General features: G+C 36.4%; 1 protein-coding gene across 3 annotated transcripts in view; it reads left to right on the forward strand.

Moving 5' to 3' along the window:
* UNC79 (unc-79 homolog, NALCN channel complex subunit) overlaps positions 1-18,324 on the forward strand; it is a 105,931-nt gene extending 87,607 nt beyond the window's left edge. For all 3 annotated transcript variants that reach the window (XM_058848083.1, XM_058848091.1, XM_058848101.1), the window contains 8 exons: positions 1,021-1,098; positions 3,544-3,633; positions 7,122-7,297; positions 8,913-9,099; positions 10,282-10,479; positions 12,655-12,732; positions 16,306-16,347; positions 17,022-18,324. In XM_058848083.1, the coding sequence (XP_058704066.1) occupies positions 1,021-1,098; positions 3,544-3,633; positions 7,122-7,297; positions 8,913-9,099; positions 10,282-10,479; positions 12,655-12,732; positions 16,306-16,347; positions 17,022-17,222 (1,050 nt within the window). In that variant the 3' untranslated portion in view covers positions 17,223-18,324. The remainder of the gene's footprint in view (positions 1-1,020; positions 1,099-3,543; positions 3,634-7,121; positions 7,298-8,912; positions 9,100-10,281; positions 10,480-12,654; positions 12,733-16,305; positions 16,348-17,021) is intronic.
* The last annotated feature ends 357 nt before the right edge of the window (positions 18,325-18,681 follow it).

Below are 18,681 nucleotides of genomic sequence, written 5' to 3' on the forward strand. Positions count from 1 at the left end.
GTGAATTCTAGGGCTGTAAAGGATATTTTGAAATACTTTAATGCAGAGCAGTCAGTCACTGAGAATTCTGCTGACATATATGCGTTAGACAACTATAAAATATAGTAGTCAATAACTGTCTCAGTTTGTGAAAGTAGCATGGTATCAATTAATTTTTAATAAGAGGGAAGATTAGGCTTAGACCTTAGTTGACAGTTATTTTCTATCTGCTCTTTCTTAGAAATTTATATTGCATCACTATGGACAAAAATTGCTCAAGTGCAGATATAATGTTAGGACAAGAAGTTGTAGGAACAAGCAAATCATTTGCAGGGTGTCCAATGCATTATTGAAGTTTATAATGATTAAATAACAGCATTAGCAAGTTTAATGTATGAATGATGTAGACATTGGAGATTTTAGATCAAGGGATTTGGAAACAAAAAGAAATAAGAAAAAAGGTAACATAAAAGCATAAGAAAAGCAACAAGAGATATCCTCCTGTAATAGCATGACACTGACTATCTCTCAGAAACAGCTTGTTTATATAGTATTGTGCAGAGGTTATACCACACCCTACTAGTACATTGTCAACTTCAAAACTCTTCATATAATTCATCATGTAGAACTTCAGTGAACATGTTATAATATCACAGTGAAGAATATGGCATCCTGCCTTATCTTTCTCTAATGGTTCACTTTGTAATGAAAGAGGAACATTTGATAAATGGAAGAAATAGCAAATGTATTTTTTTTTCATAAAGAAAGTCTGATTTGTTACACAATATTCTTCAAATTGCTTCTGCACAGCATATGTGTTAATTAAGCACATTAAAGTCAGATTTTTTTCAATAAAAATATATTTTATAATGGTGAGTTAAGTAGGTTGTTTATAAAGAAAGAGATCTCTAAAGGCAAATTACCATGAATAAAAGCAAGAAGAGATCTGAACTGATTTTAATGAAATAATGAATAAATTATTAGTGTCTTCAGGTTCCTCAAAAGATAATTAAAAATAACTTGTCTTTAATTTCTTCTTAGTTTGTTTGTGCAGATGCTGGAACAAAACTAGCTGAGTCAACAATCCTACATAAACAGATGATTGCCTCAATGCCTGGAGTAAGTACTGAACCAAAGTCCACTTCTTAGTTCTGTTGTTCTGATTTTTTAAAAAATACATCTTATTCAGTTTGCTTTGCTTCAGTTTAATGCTCTTTCCTTTACATTTCTCCTCTGATTGGCAAGGTGTATTACAGGCAGAGGTTGAGATGCTTCATCCTTTTTATTAATGGTGGAATAGCTCTGAATTTGATGTTTCTTCCCTTGCTTTCACTGATAACCTTTAGTGATGTAACTGTCTTCAGTGGGGCCTGTGCTCAAAAAGACAAGTCAAAAATCTGCAGGACTCAGTGGGCAACAAACCAGCTGAATGCATCAAAAAATAGTAGCAGGATGAAAAGCTGCAAGTCATTGCCTCCATTCTCACAAAAGATTATCTGACTAAAGAAGGGAGTTAATGGTATTTTTCTAATAATGTCTAAGTCATTCATCTATATCCTGCTGATGAGTGTAGCTAAATTACAAGTACCTCTAATTGGCTGGGCACTGAATATGTACCTGGTGGATATGGGAGGAAGTAGTACAATGGGAGATCTTGACTTGTTCCATGGCATATGTAACTGAGTACCCAAGCAGATGGAAGAGGGTTAGCCAAGGTTTGCTTCACGAGCTGAGTGAGGAAAACTTGTTTCCCTATGTGTGTGTCAGCTTTAGGGATGACTTAATAGGATCTTTCCCATGTATCTTCTGAAGTGCGTGATTTTTTAAATGCCAATCTTTAATAATACCTTTCCTCCCATTAGGATATTTTAATTTATACTTGCTTTGAATAGATAGACTAACACTGGTGTTACAAGGTGATAGGAACATGATCATTTCAGAAGAAATCACAGAAAATTAGACTGCCTGTTGCTTGCATGAAACAGAACAGGTGGTTGGAGAGAAGTCTTGTGCAACTGAGCATTTATTTTCAGAGACTGGAGTGTAGTCCCTTTCATAATTCTATTAGTCAATATTCTAGAGCCCAGGTCGAAGCCTCAGTGCACATGAGCTGGGTGGAGGATATACTGACAGGAGGATATACAATGACCATATTTTACTGATCTTTATTCTGTCACGGGAACTGACAGGAACAACGTTTGAAAAGCCAGAAGGTGGCACAGTAAGGTAACATACAAAAATGAGGAGTACCCAGGTCAGTTTAAATATAGAATGCTAGCAGTTTTTCAAAATTTAGCCACTAAAACTCAGCTGTGGCTTAATAATGTTTCATTTGTATACTCAGATAGGATAATCAGCTTCTAATGCTTCAAAGTGCAGGTAATCAAAAAGAGGTCAAAGAACAGTAGTTTTCTTCTGTAGACTTAGCTGCAGTGATCTGCCCTAAGCCTATGACTTGGGATAAAGTAGATTTTGGTGACTTCAAAAAGATATCTAATTTAATAATTTTGAGGTCATTTAGCCTCAAAAGTTAAGCATTTCTTTTATTGGCCCCTAAGAATGAGACATCCATAGTTCCTGTTGAATTCAGCTAGCATTATCTTCACCTTAGACTATTAACATATAAACAGAGGTTTATGTGATACCTAGTGGGTCGGTAGTATCACCTTCAGAAAGCTTCCCTGCAGGGTGCTCTGATCTATTCAAAGCCCTTATTTGATCTGACAGCTTTGTTCCATTGACTGCTTTTTGCACCTCGGGCACATCTTGTGCTAGCTGAGGGCCAGAATCACACTTGTCACTGTTCTAGGAAAAGGATTATGAAAATTTGCACAAATACAGCAAGCACCACACTGAGTACTTTTGTTTTCCCTTTGAGGTTGTTTTTGCTCTGGCACAGGTGGCTTCTCATTAAGCTTATACCTTTATGATCTAACTGGAGCACTGCATAGCTTAAGTGCCATTAAGATGGTGTATTTTGAATGCTTTTTCTTCAGCAATATACAAGAAATATTAATTAGTTTTTACAAAAAGGAAAAATCATAATACATTTCAGTGATGTTCATTTTAGTGATGCTTACACATAAAATACCTGAAGTTATTTAAACTGTTTTTCCATTGTGATTAATGTGAAATAAGGGCATCTGTGCCTGTGACTGAATTTTGTTTTCTTTGATTGTAACTGATTGATTACAATTGCAGAAATGCTCAACTGCTTGAAAAACAGAGTTGTTCAGTTCTCACTGAGTTTTTAAGACTTTGATTGTGGACCACTATAAATTTCAGGATGACATGACAAGAATATTCTTGAAAGTTTCATCAGTTAATCTCTTATTGCTGTCATAGATAAGAGTATTTTATGATGCATGAAGGAATTACAGCAGCTGGACTATCTTCTTATATTATAATAAGATAAGAGGACATAATACAGTGAGAGGAAGAACATCAAAGAATACCTATTCCTAATTATTCCAACTAAAAAGTAAAACAAAGAATTTGAGACAGACCAATTGTATTCTGGTGAAGCAAAACTCGGTACTTAAACTTATTTCTTTTATGTTTTAGTGTGGAACAGCAGCAATGGAATGCATGAGGCAGTATGTTGGGGAAGTGCTGGATTTCATTGCAGATATGCATACCTTAACCAAATTGAAGGTTGGTTCTGGCATACATTGATCTAAAGTGTATGAGTTTTTTTGACAAAAATATGTTTTCTGTAAGCAACCTGCCTGGGAGACACAGTAGGAAGTATTTGAGAATGACTGACAGTTTTTTTTTCTTTCTCTTTTAAAAAAATATTAGTACTGTTATAGATTAGAGACTTCTGTGGCATCAGTAAAAAGTAGCTTATGTGGTGTTGAAATGGAGGCTGATTCAAATATCGTGAGCACACAGTAAAAATGCAGGCATGATTTTTCTAAAATGTTGATGATAAGCAAATGTCATACCAAAGTCACTGTGAGAAGTAGTTGTGTTTAATGTAACCCAGGGAAGCTGTTATAAACTCCTTTCCTGTACAACTAAGTACATTCTTGTGGAGGAATCCTGTGTCTCTTATAGACACAAATAGACTCTTAAATTTATTGGAAGTTCAGAGGTAATTAAAATGCAGTAATTGATCTAAAAAAAGGGGGTTATTATTAACCCCCTTTTTCTAATGGATAATGTTGTTTTCATTGTCAGGTTATATTCTGTTGAGGTGGAGAAAAACCAAATAGCTCTTACTGCTGTAGTCCAAACTGCATTTTGATTTCTTTATATTAATTAGATGACAAATTTTTAAGAGGAGTGACAGTAAAATACTTCTGTTAACATAAAATATTTTATTTAGGAATGCATTTTATAAAAAGATCCTCATAATCATTAGCTAACCAAAACCTAGAATTCCTGTTTCATGGAGGAAATTTATGTTCCCATTAAATTTCATACAGAATGGAAATTCTGTAAGATGTTTTGAAAAATAAGTAGCCTAAGTAACATGGCTGCTCTGAAGTTTATTTATGAAGCAATGAGATGAGAATTTTTACCCTACTAGTTTCTCACACACTCACTTGGTCACTGTCCCTCTGGCCCCTCAACCCCACCTTGTGCCCCAGAGGGGACACTTTATTGCATGTTAATAATACTTACCACAAAGGAAGAAGAATCCTAGCTAAACTGAATCTTGTGTCTTGAAACTCACTGTGACTGTATTTTACTGGACAAAATATTCCTTTTCTTAAATTCTTACCCTGTTGGTCATGAATTCCTTTGAATTAAAAAAAAAATTAAGTAGTCTAAGGGAAGCAGCCTGTTATGCTGGAGTAGAAATTTACTTCAAAGCATGAAGTAATTAGTCATTTGAGGTTGAATTGGATTGCCTTGCCTTCCCACTCTATCCTCTTAAGTTATTCACCCATTTCTGTAAAAGCTCAGAACTGCTTTCAGAATAGGTAGGCAGATTAATCATAAATGAGGCAAGAGATACATCTGGTTTGATAGTTCCACAGGAAAAAAAATGGGCTTACCTGAAACCAGGAATGGGGAAAATTGGTTTATAAATACTTGCAAGTACCCTCTCTCCTGTGAAAAATGTTTCTGTAGAAAACTTTCTGTCATTTGGACTTCTTCCTTCTGCCCATCTCTGTTGAGCTGTAGTCTGATTTTTTGCAGTGCTGAAGTCTGATGTTTGCTTTTTACTCTCAGGTGGACTATTTTTAAAAAAAAATAAATATATGGATATAGATAGTACCTGAACTAAAACTTTTACCCATTTTTTCACTTTCATGTTTTGAAATTGGACAAGAAGCCTCCCAAATCAGTCATCTGGCCATTTAAAACTAAGTCAGAAATTTCATGTTTTGATTTAGCCATGTAATACAGGAATCTGAGGACAAAATTAGCATAATAGGAGAGTAAAATATGACCATAATTTTATGTATTACAAAGAATAAGTTTTTCTGTTTTATAAAATTAAAAGGCAGTGTTTATTTAAACAGATAAAACTTACTTTGTGGTTTCAGCATGTTTGAGAAAATATTTGTAAGCATTTCTAAGTACAAATAGTCAGAACTTCAGACAAATTCACGACATCTAGATGCAAATTCTTGCAAGCTCACTTAATGTATTTACTTATGTTGCTTGGGTTTTGTTAACAGAGGTGTTACTCTCTAAAAAATAACTCCTATGATCATCTGGTTGTACAATTTCTTACAAGTGTGTATTATCAAAAGTATCTGGGGTTACAGCTACAAAAGAATGTCATATGATTAATACGACCGATAACAATCCCAACAGCAGAAGGTGGTTTTCAAATTTGGAATTTTCTACTCTCTGTAGGAATTCAGAGAACAGACATAGTTAAAGTTGTTTATTTGTAGCATTTATATCCAAAGTCATCTTTTGCATATCCAAGAAAAATTTATTTGAAGGAGGCTAATTATTTTCAGTCCTGTGTATTAGGAACTACTGCAGTATAAAAAAGTTATAAATGTTAATTCTCAAGATAATCACATTTCAGTGTACTGTTTCTGTTCAGTTTATTATGGTTTCTTTTTCCCTTTGAGATAACATTTTAATTGGTAAAGCTTGGTAGGAAATAATAATAATAATAATAATAATAATAATAATAATAATAATAATAATAATAATAATAATAATAATGTTATTATTTATTTAGAAAATTCCACCATTTTTAAAGATTCATAATGTATCTGCCTGTATAACTGTCTACCCTTTTTACCTGTCTGTGTAACTAAGTCATTAAATATTCATGCTGGTACATAGGGGCTTCTCTCTTGAAAGAGACTTTAAGTAAGTGTAATTTGAGAGTGTAAGTTTCTGGGGTCAGATACTTATCTGTTACAAAAATATTATTGGTTCACTGATTTTTATCCTGTTACAATAATTGAATAACTGATGACCTGATTTTCTTGTGCAAAGCATATGGCTTTCCTTTTAAGCAAGCAACTGCAGTCAGCACGTGTTCTGTTATAGTCTAGTACCAGAAGGTAATGCAAAGTTAGCTTAATAGAAATAGAGAAGTATATCAAGAAGCAGCAATGAAACATCCCTTAAAGCTGGCAAAGCAGGATAAATTATCTTTACAGGCATAAATATTTGAGTGTTTCTTCATAAGAGGTTTGTTCCTTTTTATTGCCTGAGCTTAAAGGCATCTGTAACTGAATAGTGCAATGTAGCTGACTAGTGCAATATAGTCATATTGCCAGTGAATTAGTGAAAACTTCTTTCTGAACATGTAAATGGAATATTGCACATGGAAGGCATTTCCTGCCCAGATGCTGTCTTGTTAAATGGTTAGATTCATTTTTACCTAAACTCTGTGGATGTGCAAGCATTAGTTTGTATTTATCAGCTGTTGAGTTTGCTGATAGAAAAGCTGCTTATACATTTTACCCAATTTATATTTTGTCTGGCCTCTTGGAATTGTGGCCCTCTTTGGAAAGATCTGCATCACGTAGGTGTTACTAATAGAGGGATTAGAGAATTTTTAAAAATCTGTTTCTGATCTTTGTTTTGTAGACACAGTTAGAGATCCTGAGAAGGAATTGAAGGGGAGTGAAACAGAATATGCTGTTTTTAGGAAGAACTTAGTTCAAGCAAAATACTCTTTATGGGTAGAAAATCAGATCTTTGCCTTGCAGAGTCACATGAAGACTTGTTCTCAACCACTGCATGAAGACACATTTGGTGGGCATCTGAAAGTTGGTTTAGCTCAGATTGCTGCTATGGAAATCACTCGAGGAAACCACAGGGACAACAAAGCTGTGATCCGGTATCTGCCTTGGCTTTACCATCCTCCTTCGGCAATGCAACAAGGGTGAGAAGCTTTTCCACAAAAAGGAATATAAAAATGAGTTAGAAATCTTTGCAAAATTATGTTCCTTTTGCTAGATTCCATAGATAAGACCCACAGTAGGAAATGGTGGCACTGGGACATTGAAACAGCTGCTCAGCAGCTCCCTGATCCTTAACTGAGGAGTTTGTCAATGTAATATTTAAAGTACAGGCCAAGGGATAGTTGAGGTAACTCCAGGGGCTTGACTGGAGTAACACTGGAAATTAACTTGATTCTTGATCTAGGTACAGACAGTGAAAAGCACACAGGCACTTGGTCAGTCCTAGAATTACAGAAAAAATTCTCTGAATTATAGACAATACAACAGAAAATGGCCTTTGAAATAATGGAGTACAAATGAGTGAGAACTCTTAAGTGCAGGCCTACTGATGTATGATAGACTACTAACCACCTGGCTGAAGTTAAATGAGAGAAATCCTGCTCAAGACATGTTTTCTGTTCCTTTTCACTGTGAGAAATCCTGATGTACAGTATTTTATTTTCTAAAAAATGGGGAGTACTGTCCCTTGTGTTACAGTGACAACAAGTTGCTTTGAGTGTAGGCAATTGGACTGTGTTTCCACAAACCTGTATTCCCGTCCCATCTTTGCCCCAGACTACCTCTCCAGGATTCTGGGATTGTTTAGGATCCAGTCCTTTAGATACATATGCTTGTGCATTTATGTGGAGCATTTGAAAATAATGGAGCGCTCATCTCCTTGCACTTGAGTTTCTTACATGTAGAAAAAAGGAACATATGTTCTGAATTGAAAGTAATGAATTACTTAAAGATCCTATAGGGACTTGAGGAACAGCATTGTATCAGTTTTTATTAAAAAATAAAAATTAATGGAATGCCTCTTGGGCAATATGAGTCTTTGACAATGACATCAATTTAGAAGCTAAAACCAACAGGGAGAATGGCCTAGGAAATAGTGATTTATTGATGGGAAAACAATTGTTTTTTTCCTGTACCTATGAATTCAAATGAGTATTTAGTCGGAGCTTGGAAGTGGCAAAGGGATGGACAAGATGTCACCAGTAAAGGGCTCTTCCTTTTTAGATTATATAAGCACACTGCTTTGCAATTAGACACTGCACTAGATGGTGGACAAATACTTAAGTGTCATGAAAAAGCATAGTCCGTGCCCTCAAAAATATAATCCAATTGTTCAAGAAGATTTCTGAACACAGAAATTAACTCCAGTTTACCAATGGAGAAGTGGAACACAGTGGAGGTAAGGCAGCTGTGTGGTGTCCAGCTGAAAGGAGTATTTCCACTTGGACAATCCTTCCCATCTGATGATATCTGTGTAAAAAAAAAAAATCACTCTATATGAAAGCAATGCATCTGTGAATGCTTGAATCTTTTATAGAGACTGCTTCTTAGACCCACCAAATATGTTCTATTTGACTTGTATATGGTATGTCAAGACCACCAAGTTCTGTGTGGCTGGAAACTTCCCACAAGCTGTACCAGTGATATGGGTCTCCAGCACACTGAGACTGCATCTGTCAAATGTGCATAAGGAGACTCCATATTTTGGGGAAAGCCAGAAAACTTAGTGTCATTGTAAAATCTGCTCTTTCTTGACAGGCCCAAGGAGTTCATAGAATGTGTCTCACACATTCGTTTGCTGTCCTGGCTACTTCTGGGGTCTCTGACACACAATGTTGTCTGTCCAAATTCTCCATCATCTTGCATGCCTATTCCACTGGATGCAGGTTCACAAATTGCTGACCACCTTATTGTTATTCTGATTGGGTTTCCAGAGCAATCAAAGGTAAGGGATTGGGTGTTTAATTAGAGATGTGTTATTCATTTGCCTTACTGCAAACATTTATTTTTAGTAAGATAAAAGAAGGGGGTGAAAGCTTAATAAAATCCAGGACCCAGGGAAATAAATCTCTGTACAGTGTTTCTTACCTGCCTAGAAAACTGGTGAAATTAGTACACTTAAGTTTGAGGTTTGCTATTTCAAAGTGTCTGAACACAGGAATGAGGAAAGAAAAACTGAATTTCAAATTGAAGCTTTAGCAATGGCCATCTCTGTAGCAAATCTCTCAGATAGTTATCTATTCATGTTGTATATTTGCATTATATAGCATGTCAATAATTTTATGATCAAAATAATTATGAACAGTGATGATTCAAGCACAACTTTTTTCTTCAGGTGCTCAGGACAAGAAGAGGTATTACAGATTATAAGACAGTAGTTTAACACAGCTATAGAAGCAGTCTTTGACACCAACCAGGTTTTTATTAGTGAGAGAAGCATAATGATCACACATTTATCTTATATATAAAATCCTCCTTTATTTCCCTCCACCCAGCCAAGACACTGGTGCTTCCCATTCATTTCTTTGGCCTTTTTTTGCTCTTTCAAATACCTCTTTCCAGTTACCAAGCAACCATTGCAATGTTTGGTACTGCCACAGAGCAGGAATCCCTCTTGCACTTGCCAACTGAGAAAACATCTCTGCCCAGAAGCATCTTTCTTGTAATGAAGTAGTTAATGTCCAGCAGTCCTGGAGGCTCAGACACTGTGATATATAACAAGGATTAGCAAGGAGCCATGCCTGAGTACGCAAAATGAATTCTCTTTCCTTGACTGTTTCCTTGTGACTATGAGCAGTCCCAGCAAAGCAGAAATGGATGACAGATTAACTGAATAGCACAGAACAGATGTACAATCATGTATTTTATATGATAACTGTCCTTTCAGGTTCTGAAGTGGAGTCATATGTGCCAGAGCCTTCTGACCTTCCACAGATTGCAGTGGAGATTTTTTAAACATGGAAAAGATGTTATCAAGTGTACTTACTAGCTCCTAATGGGAGGGAAACACGGGAAAGTGAGGGGCAAAACTGCACAATGGGACACATGACAGGGGATGAAAGCCTCTGCACTGTATCCCAATACACTTATTTAAATAAACATCTTCTTCTATTTTCTGTTTATATAGACATCTGTTCTGCACATGTGTTCCCTGTTCCATGCATTTATATTTGCTCAGCTCTGGACAGTGTATTGTGAACAAACAGCAGTAGCTCCGACAGTCCAGAATCAGAACGAATTTAGCTTTACAGCAATCCTCACAGCCCTGGAGTTCTGGAGCCGAGTGACACCGAGCATCCTGCAGCTAATGGCACATAACAAAGTGGTAAGTCAGGTGATGCAGACTGATTTAGCACAGATTAGACTCAGAGGAGGCTTGGCTATGTTTCAGTGGAATACAACAGACTATGAATAACATCATAAAGTGAATTTGATGCTTTTGAGAAATTAAGGGGATAGCTAATTAGTAGGGATTTAACCTCACAGTGGGCCTGAAACAGGATCTAGCTAGAATCTGCCTGAAACAGCATCAGGAGCTTGGGTTGCTGCCTCTTGAGCTCCTTGCATCATGTCTCATTTTATACATATTCCTGCTCTTAACTGTGGTCTGTTGTTTTATCTGACTCTGTCTTGCAGCAGAAATTAACTGATCTAGGATAATTTTGTGAATATACATTTGATTATTTTTTACCATGTGATGGTGAAAAAATACACAACTGCTGACAGTTTGCCATTCATAGTTCATGGGTTACTCATCAAAAATAAGCTACATAAATATCTCTTAAAACATTTTTGAGTAACAAATGACTGGAAGGAGTCATCTTTAGAGATGAGATTTAAAATTGTGTCCAGAAATCATCCGTACCATTTGCTTGGAAATAACCTTTAAATGTTTGTTTATCCTAAATGCTCCTGTTGCAGCAACTTTGTACAATAAGAACCCAGAGGGCTTCCAGAAGCCCTCTCAGAGCTGCTCATTTGCTTACCTTTGACTAATGATTCTCTGTACCTGCAGGCTTATGGTTAAGAGCTTGTTTCTGATGGGCAAGGTCTGTTGTGCTTCCTACATTCCAGTTAGTCAGGACAGGCCAGAACTTTTAACTGGGATGTTCACCAGTAGTTCTGGCTCTGGAGAGCCTGATGTTAGTTTTGAGTGGGAAACATCTTTATACATGGCCCATTCCTCTTAAGTTAGGTCTTAAGGTTTGGGTTTTTAAGGTTTGCTGCTACTAAGGTTTTCATTCTTGGTTTGTTTGTGTTGTCTTTTTTCTTTTTTAAATGTAGGCCTGCATTTAAAATATGGAAATTGTTTTATATAATTCCCCTTTCCCCACGTGAAACATCTTCCATCCTGGGCATGTATGGACCTTGCCCTATTAATTGTAATTGCATGGGCTGCAGTTGAATTTCTCAGCCAGTTACTATTTCCTGTGTCATGTCCAGATTAGGCAAGGACCATCTAAAGCTGTCTCTAGAAGATATTTAACCTCTGACACCTGGTGGGGTCTCTCTGGTTCACAAACCATTGCTGGGAATAGTAATTCAGGAAGCTCCTTTTGAAGGAATGGGAAGTGTGCGTTTCCAACCAGCCACTTGTTCAGTCAGACACAAAAGCCTCTTGTCAAGCCCTAGGACAGGAATATGACTGGGAAGTCCCAAATTCCAGTCCTTTTTCTGAAAGTATATCATTATGTAGCTTTAGAGCCACAGTTACTAAGATCTCTGCCTCAGCTCTTACTCTGTGAAATGTAGATAATAATACTTGCCTGTCTCACAGGGGTGTTGTGAGGTTACTTAGTTAGTGTTTGTGAAGCACTTTGAGGATGAAAAGCACAACATAAAAGCTAACTTTATTATTATCAAGGGAAATTTACATGTAGTTTAGACAGGCAGTATAAATAATCATTGCTGGCTTGGGTGTTTGTCTTGTACCTGTGAATTTGCACAATATAAAACATAAAAAGCTGTCTACTACCAAATAACTGATATTTGCGTCTGTCATAAATTATGACACAAAATGGAAGAATTATGGACTAGCTGTCAGTTCAAAACAATAAGTTGTCTTTTGATGGGGGATAAAAAGATGGGTTCTGTGAGCATGTTGATGTTCAAAGATTCAATAAATAAAAATACCAATTTCTGACACACAGATTGATGAGAATTACATAGTGGAGATATAAAAAACGATTTATGATGTCTGAAAAGAACAAAGCCAAAGACAACTTATTTTGATATGTGGTAAGAATTAAAATATATCAAGGGTTTAAATACTTAACAGATAGATGTTACCACATTGGGGTTAAACTAAATAAAGAAAAACATCCCATATGTGCTCATGTAATTAATCTTGTGTGTCAGTGGTTAATAAATGCACACCTTGTGGTTCAGTATAACTGCCTAGCAAATACAGGAAGATCCTTCTTAGAGACTGTTGGCTTATCTTAGGCCATTGTTATGCTGGATATAAATTTGGTTTTAAGCTTTATTTTTCTTTTCCAAGATGGTTGAAATGGTGTGCCTGCATGTGATCAGTTTAATGGAGGCTTTACAAGAATGCAATTCTACTATCTTTGTAAAGGTAGGCATACTATACCATGAATATTTATTAAATGATATTGCCTGATTTTTCTGATTTCTAAATATATTGTCCTCTGCTTCCCCTCCCATTCAAAAAAAAGAAAGTGGAAGAAACTGAAATTGAATGTTAATGCTGCAAGATACCCTAGCAAAGCATACTGAAAAATAAAATCTGTGGTAACAAGACCAGACCACAATCTCAAATTTAAGTTCTCCTGATTTTTTTAAGTGAGCATCTAATCTACTTCCTCTTTCCATTGCCACTAATGTCAGTAATGATCTTAATCCTCTAATAGACACAAATAATGTCACTGACTTTGAGAACCTCTAGCTATTGCCTGAATTTTCAGCCATTCCGTATCTTTTAGTCATAGGTCTTTAGCAGATGTCCTCTGTGTTCTGAGCCTCACATTCTTTTAGGTGGATAACAAAAATGTTTTGCCACAGTGGTTTTCTTGTATGTGTATGAGTTGTTTCTTTGCAAATCCATAGTTTTCCATGCGTTGTCACAGTGTTTGCAGAAGGGTTGAGGTAATCTCAGAAGCATAAATCAATTTTACTATCCTTTCTTACGTTTTCCTAGTGCAAGAGAGTTTCCACATAAGTAGCTAAGGTTAATATAGCTCTTCTGTTGCCATAAAGGAAGTTTCTGACTAGTGTTTTACTCCAGTCTTTTATGCTCAAGCAAGAATTGAAAATAAAGTAACTAAAACTGAAGGCCTTTATGTCAACTGACACAAAAGCATTCACAGTCATTGTGAAAATACAAATTTGTAATGGCTTGATTCAGTACAGAAATTCTGTCACTAAGGGATGTTAAAGTGATTATGGCTATGTCTGAAAGACATATGGGCTTCTCTTTGAGCCAGTCCAAGATGTTCAGAATTTGACAAAGATGAAGAGTGGCTTTAAAGCTGTGAAAAGAGAGGCCTTTAGGGCTAAATCCCTGTCACAAATCAAATTAATGCTTTCAAGGGGTTATGTTTGAGAGTATATATCAATATAATGCTAAGTCAGGTTAAAAGGACATTGTTGTTACTATAAAATCAAGCTTATAAAACTGTAGAACTCTTAGTTAAGGTGCTAAGCTTTCATGTTTAGCGGATGGAAGATGGAAGAGAAGAATTTGGGTGACCAAATCCCATTTACTGAGCCCTAAAGTGAAATCCTGCATGAACAATATACATGCATAGAACTACTATAGGATTCATAGTTCCAGATTACTATTTTTTTTCCTAAATTAATGATTGTATTTTTGATGATGAAAATATTTTTTGTAGATCTGCAAAATAAGTACCATTATTTAGGGACTTACTGTATGCTTGAAGTCCTTCAAAGATGCAGCAGTGCAAGGCTTATTCACACAGGAACCAGTGAGTGGCTTCTCTAATTAAAAAAATCAAATTTGAGATGGTCTTTTCTTCAGTGGCTGTGAAATGAAGTGAAAGTGTTCAACTTTTCTCCTGTTTTTCTATGTCAAAGGAACTGGGAAAGTGGTCCTACCAGGTTAGGCATTGGTGTTGGAGATCAGTACCTTGCTGGTCACATCTTTGACCGTCAAATGTATCTCTGAGGAACTTGGGAGCCTACAGTAAATACAGGAACAACTCAAGGCCTTTTTCAGAGACCCAAGGGTTTTAAGCAGCTCCAGCAGCTGCTGTGTAGCTTTTTAGAGAGCTGGGCAGGCAGCAGATTTGAAGAGCCAGAACTGCACTGTGACCACCCTGTTCTACAGCCTGGTTTCTCTTAAAAAAATTAAGCTGGAATCAATATAGTTATGTAGTAAATATAAACTCAAAAAATTTGATAGTGTCTGACAGCACTCTGTTCTTCCAGCTGTTCTTTCTAACTAGTGTCTTGTATTCTTCCTTTGTGAAGAAAAGTCTGGCTGAAGATTAGTTAACAAAACTCAAGTGCTTCCATAAAAATGTCTTGTGTGACTTATCTATCTGGCAGCTGTAGCACTAGAGGGTTTGCTTGCTTGTGCCTGCAGCAGAATGTTTCATTTCCCTAAATATGTCCAGACTCTACAAGACGGAATTGGTGCTGGAAGACAAAGATCTGTATCTGACCTTAGACTTGTCCAGAAGAGATATTGATAAAAGCTAGTTTCCATGAGTACCATTTACAGTCAGTATTTTTGGACATGATTCATCTTGATCTATTTTAGATACTTGCTTTGGGACAAGATGAACTGGATGTGAAGTGCTTGATTCTCTCAGCTGACTGTGAAAGTCGTCCAGTGAATTGGTTCAGATGCAGAGGGGTACCCTAAGTTTTCTACTTGGATTCCCTTCTTGCCGGATGTATTTCTGACACCAGTCCTGCCACCACTGGCTGATTCCCTAGGAACTCCATCAGTGCCAGACAAAATTGTCAGTGATGTTTTGTTGATGGCAGTGGGGTGTGGAGCATGGCCTCCCAGAGCTGTTCCCTCCTCACCAAAAACACCCACTGGGATTGAGGTCACTGCATCTTATTAAGCACTTCATTAGTGTGAGTGGGAGCCCATGGAAGGATGTACAGAGCTCAGGTCTGCTGCATCTGGCTGTGTTCCAGCTGCTTTGGCATTCATCTGTCTGTAAATGCTGAGGTTGGAATATGCTTCTTCATGTGGTAGACTAAGTAATGAGTCCTGACACAGTTGCATAGGACTCTCCAGCAAAAGAGCACTGAAATTCAAACAATTATCATTCTTTGCACAAGGGAAACAGCACTTTATCTAATGTTGTCAATAGTGATTAGGTATAACTTGCAGCTCCCAGCAGCATAATTGGCAAATTGCAAATTCTAATGCCATTTGGAGGAACATTTTACAACAGTAACCTCAGTGGTTAAATTAATATTGAAAAACATGAATACTTTTGCTAGAAATTCCTCTCTGGCTTTCATAAGGTTGTCATGTTACACTTCCTCAGAAGTGAAAAAAAGTAAAAAAAGAGAAAAAAAATGAGTAAAAAAAAGAAGAGCAGGATTCTGAAGTATCTGTCACTGCAATGCAATCACAGCTGAAAAATTTGCAGCTCTCCTCACCTTGTCATTCTGGATAGCTTTTACCTGTGCTCCCCAGCCTACAGAATATCTCATATTCTGCAGTGAAGCACTGATGTGACTAGTGGCTTAAAAAAATGTTGGTTACCTTTTAAATATATGACATTATTAAGAACTACTGCTGCATGTTTTTTTTCATTTCTTGATGTATACGTCTTCATGCAAAATGTTTACTCTGTTTCCAATATTGCTCACCTGCACATACAGAAACACCCTTACAAGGAAAGTAAGAAGTGACTTCCTGTAACAAGTTTAATTCTATATTTTCATCATTGCCTCTAAACAGGATATCAGTAATTGCTACTACTGGTGATTCATCAAGCTACAGACAGAGGCAACTGGCTTCTTTACATCTGAGAGTTACCTTCTCCAAGTACTTAAAATAACCACATTTTCAGATTTGTGGTTCAGACCATGCCAATTCAAATGGCTAAATGCATTAGATGTATCTTTCTCTGTCTCACAGTAACTGTAGCGTGTTTACAGTCACTTGTATAATAACAAAATGCACCTCTTCTTGCAGCTCATACCAATGTGGTTGCCAATGATACAGTCAAACCTAAAGGTAAGTTGTTCCTAGTACCTTATCCTTTTATTCTTAGTATTATACATTTCTATAAATTCTGGAAATAAGATGCAATCTCCAAATTCTCTGAAAATAGATAATCGTAGTATATGCAGTTGAGATGAAGCTCTGAACTGTGAGCACAGACAGAGCATCATTTACTGAGATACTTGCCCTCTAGTCAGTACTGCTCCCCTTTTCCCTTCTGGAACACTTTCCTCTACCAAGATTCTGTGTTGGGGCCTTTCTAGTTTCTGAGATTGGTTGTTCCCTGAGCTGTGGTTTTCTTAATGCCATCAGCTTGAGATTTCCCTGACAAATTAGAATTGTGATTCATGGCTCAGGAGATAGATATGGTTCTAAAGAAGATATTGTGGACCTATTTGCTTGGGTAAAACTGTGCCATCTGGCCCTCTTTGTAAGGGAGAGCAAGGTGGGTGTGTGGTTTGTGAGTCAAGAGATTTTTGGTGAAGAGAAGAAAAGTTTTGGAGCTGGTCTCAGGATGGAGTTGTGTCTGTAAGCACATTTGCCTTCCACAGTGCAGGATGTGGAAGAAAAAAATTTGACACGGGGAAGTGTAAAAACTCCCCGGCCAATAACCAATACCCTTCACATTTCTATATTAATGTATGTATTTAATCTAAGAAACTGAATGTTTTGCATCATTTCAACAGCATTTATCTGCTGGACTTCAGCTCCGCCTCCAAGCCATCCAGAGCAATGTCAACCATCACAGCCTGAGGATGTTACAGGGGTCAGGACAAATGAACAATAGCTCATCTGTGCTCCGCAAGTGGCTACAGTGTACCCAGTTTAAAATGGCTCAAGTAGAAATTCAGTCATCAGAAGCTGCATCTCAGTTTTATCCTTTATGATTAATGTAATTTGTTCCAAAATACTCATTTTTTTTAGCCTAGCAATAACAGGATTAGAGCTGTAAAAGACCTTTTGTATAAATCCATATACAGAGTATATACTGTATCTACACTTTCTAGTCTAGGACAGATTGTGAAAAAGCTAATAATGGGTGAAGCTAAGAGCCTGCTCCTGCTAGTTTATAATTGCAGTTACTCAGGATCAACAGGTTCTAAGTCTGCGTTCATGAACATGGATTGGACTCAAATCTATCACATTGTACATACCTCTCTGATCATTGAAATAACTTCTTAAATGTTCCTCTACATTATTTTTGAAGCTAAAACAAAAATCACTTTTCTTTAACTTCTATTTTTTTTAAAAATAGAATTGTGGGTATTCACAAACATGGAAGTGCTACGTTGCTATTTTTTGACAATTACAAAAGAAAATAGGGTTTTTAGGAACCTTTATATAAGTTTTTAGGGGGGATGTCTTTTTTTTTTAGATTCACAGCTGGCAATGCAATAAAATCTGTCACTATAAAATCGTGATGTTCTAATGAGGCTTTTTGTCTTCATCTTCTGGGAAAACAGCAGCTTGTAAGGAGAGTTGTTATGAAGTGCACTTAGAAATTAGGTTGTTAAACTGTGCCAATTAATTTGTGGTTTTTTTCAGTACATTTTCCAAAACAGCCAGGTCTGATTTATTAATTTTTGAAATACTGCTTTTACTTCATTGATTCTCTGCTGCTCTTCTTTGTAGGTTTCATAGAAGCCTCTTTAATTTTGTGACTACTGTATTGTATTCTTCTGTCGATACTTGTATACAGTGCAATTAAAAAGATATCCCAAATCTATTCTTATTGAGGTCTACAGAATTTATGTTGCAAACTTCAAGAGGAGCATGATTGGACTTGAACTTTTGCGTAATGATATTTACAAATCCCAGCATTTGCATACTGTTGCATACATGATGTTTAATAACAGATGGATTTTAATACCATTAGGAAACTCAGCCAAAGCCCATTGGAATCTAAGGAGAATCAATTAACTCAGTGGATTTTACATAAAATCTTGAAAACATAATGATTTACCACCTCTTGTAATAAATACTTAAATCTGTGCAATCCCAGTTGTATTTTCTTTGTTTATTCTGTAATGCACTGATTAGAAAAATAACAAACATTAGGTTGTATATTGAAATGGTACTAAATTCATAGTCTTTATTTCCACTCCCAGAATCTGCCTGAGTACATTTCAGGTTTTGTGAAGGGTCAGTCTTCCCTCACTGCATTTACTAAAATAAAAATGGAAGTGTTTGCAGATATGCCATTAAAGTACCATTATGCTTCACAAAAACAACAAAAAATAAAACCAACCAATGAAACAAAGAAAAAACAAGTGCTAGCTTGCTTGAAATTTGTCCCTCTGTGTATTTTCAGTAGAGAGAAATTGATTTGGCTAATTGAAAACTGAA

This window comes from Poecile atricapillus, chromosome 1 (genome assembly GCF_030490865.1).
Source record: "Poecile atricapillus isolate bPoeAtr1 chromosome 1, bPoeAtr1.hap1, whole genome shotgun sequence".
In the NCBI taxonomy this organism is placed as follows: domain Eukaryota; kingdom Metazoa; phylum Chordata; class Aves; order Passeriformes; family Paridae; genus Poecile; species Poecile atricapillus.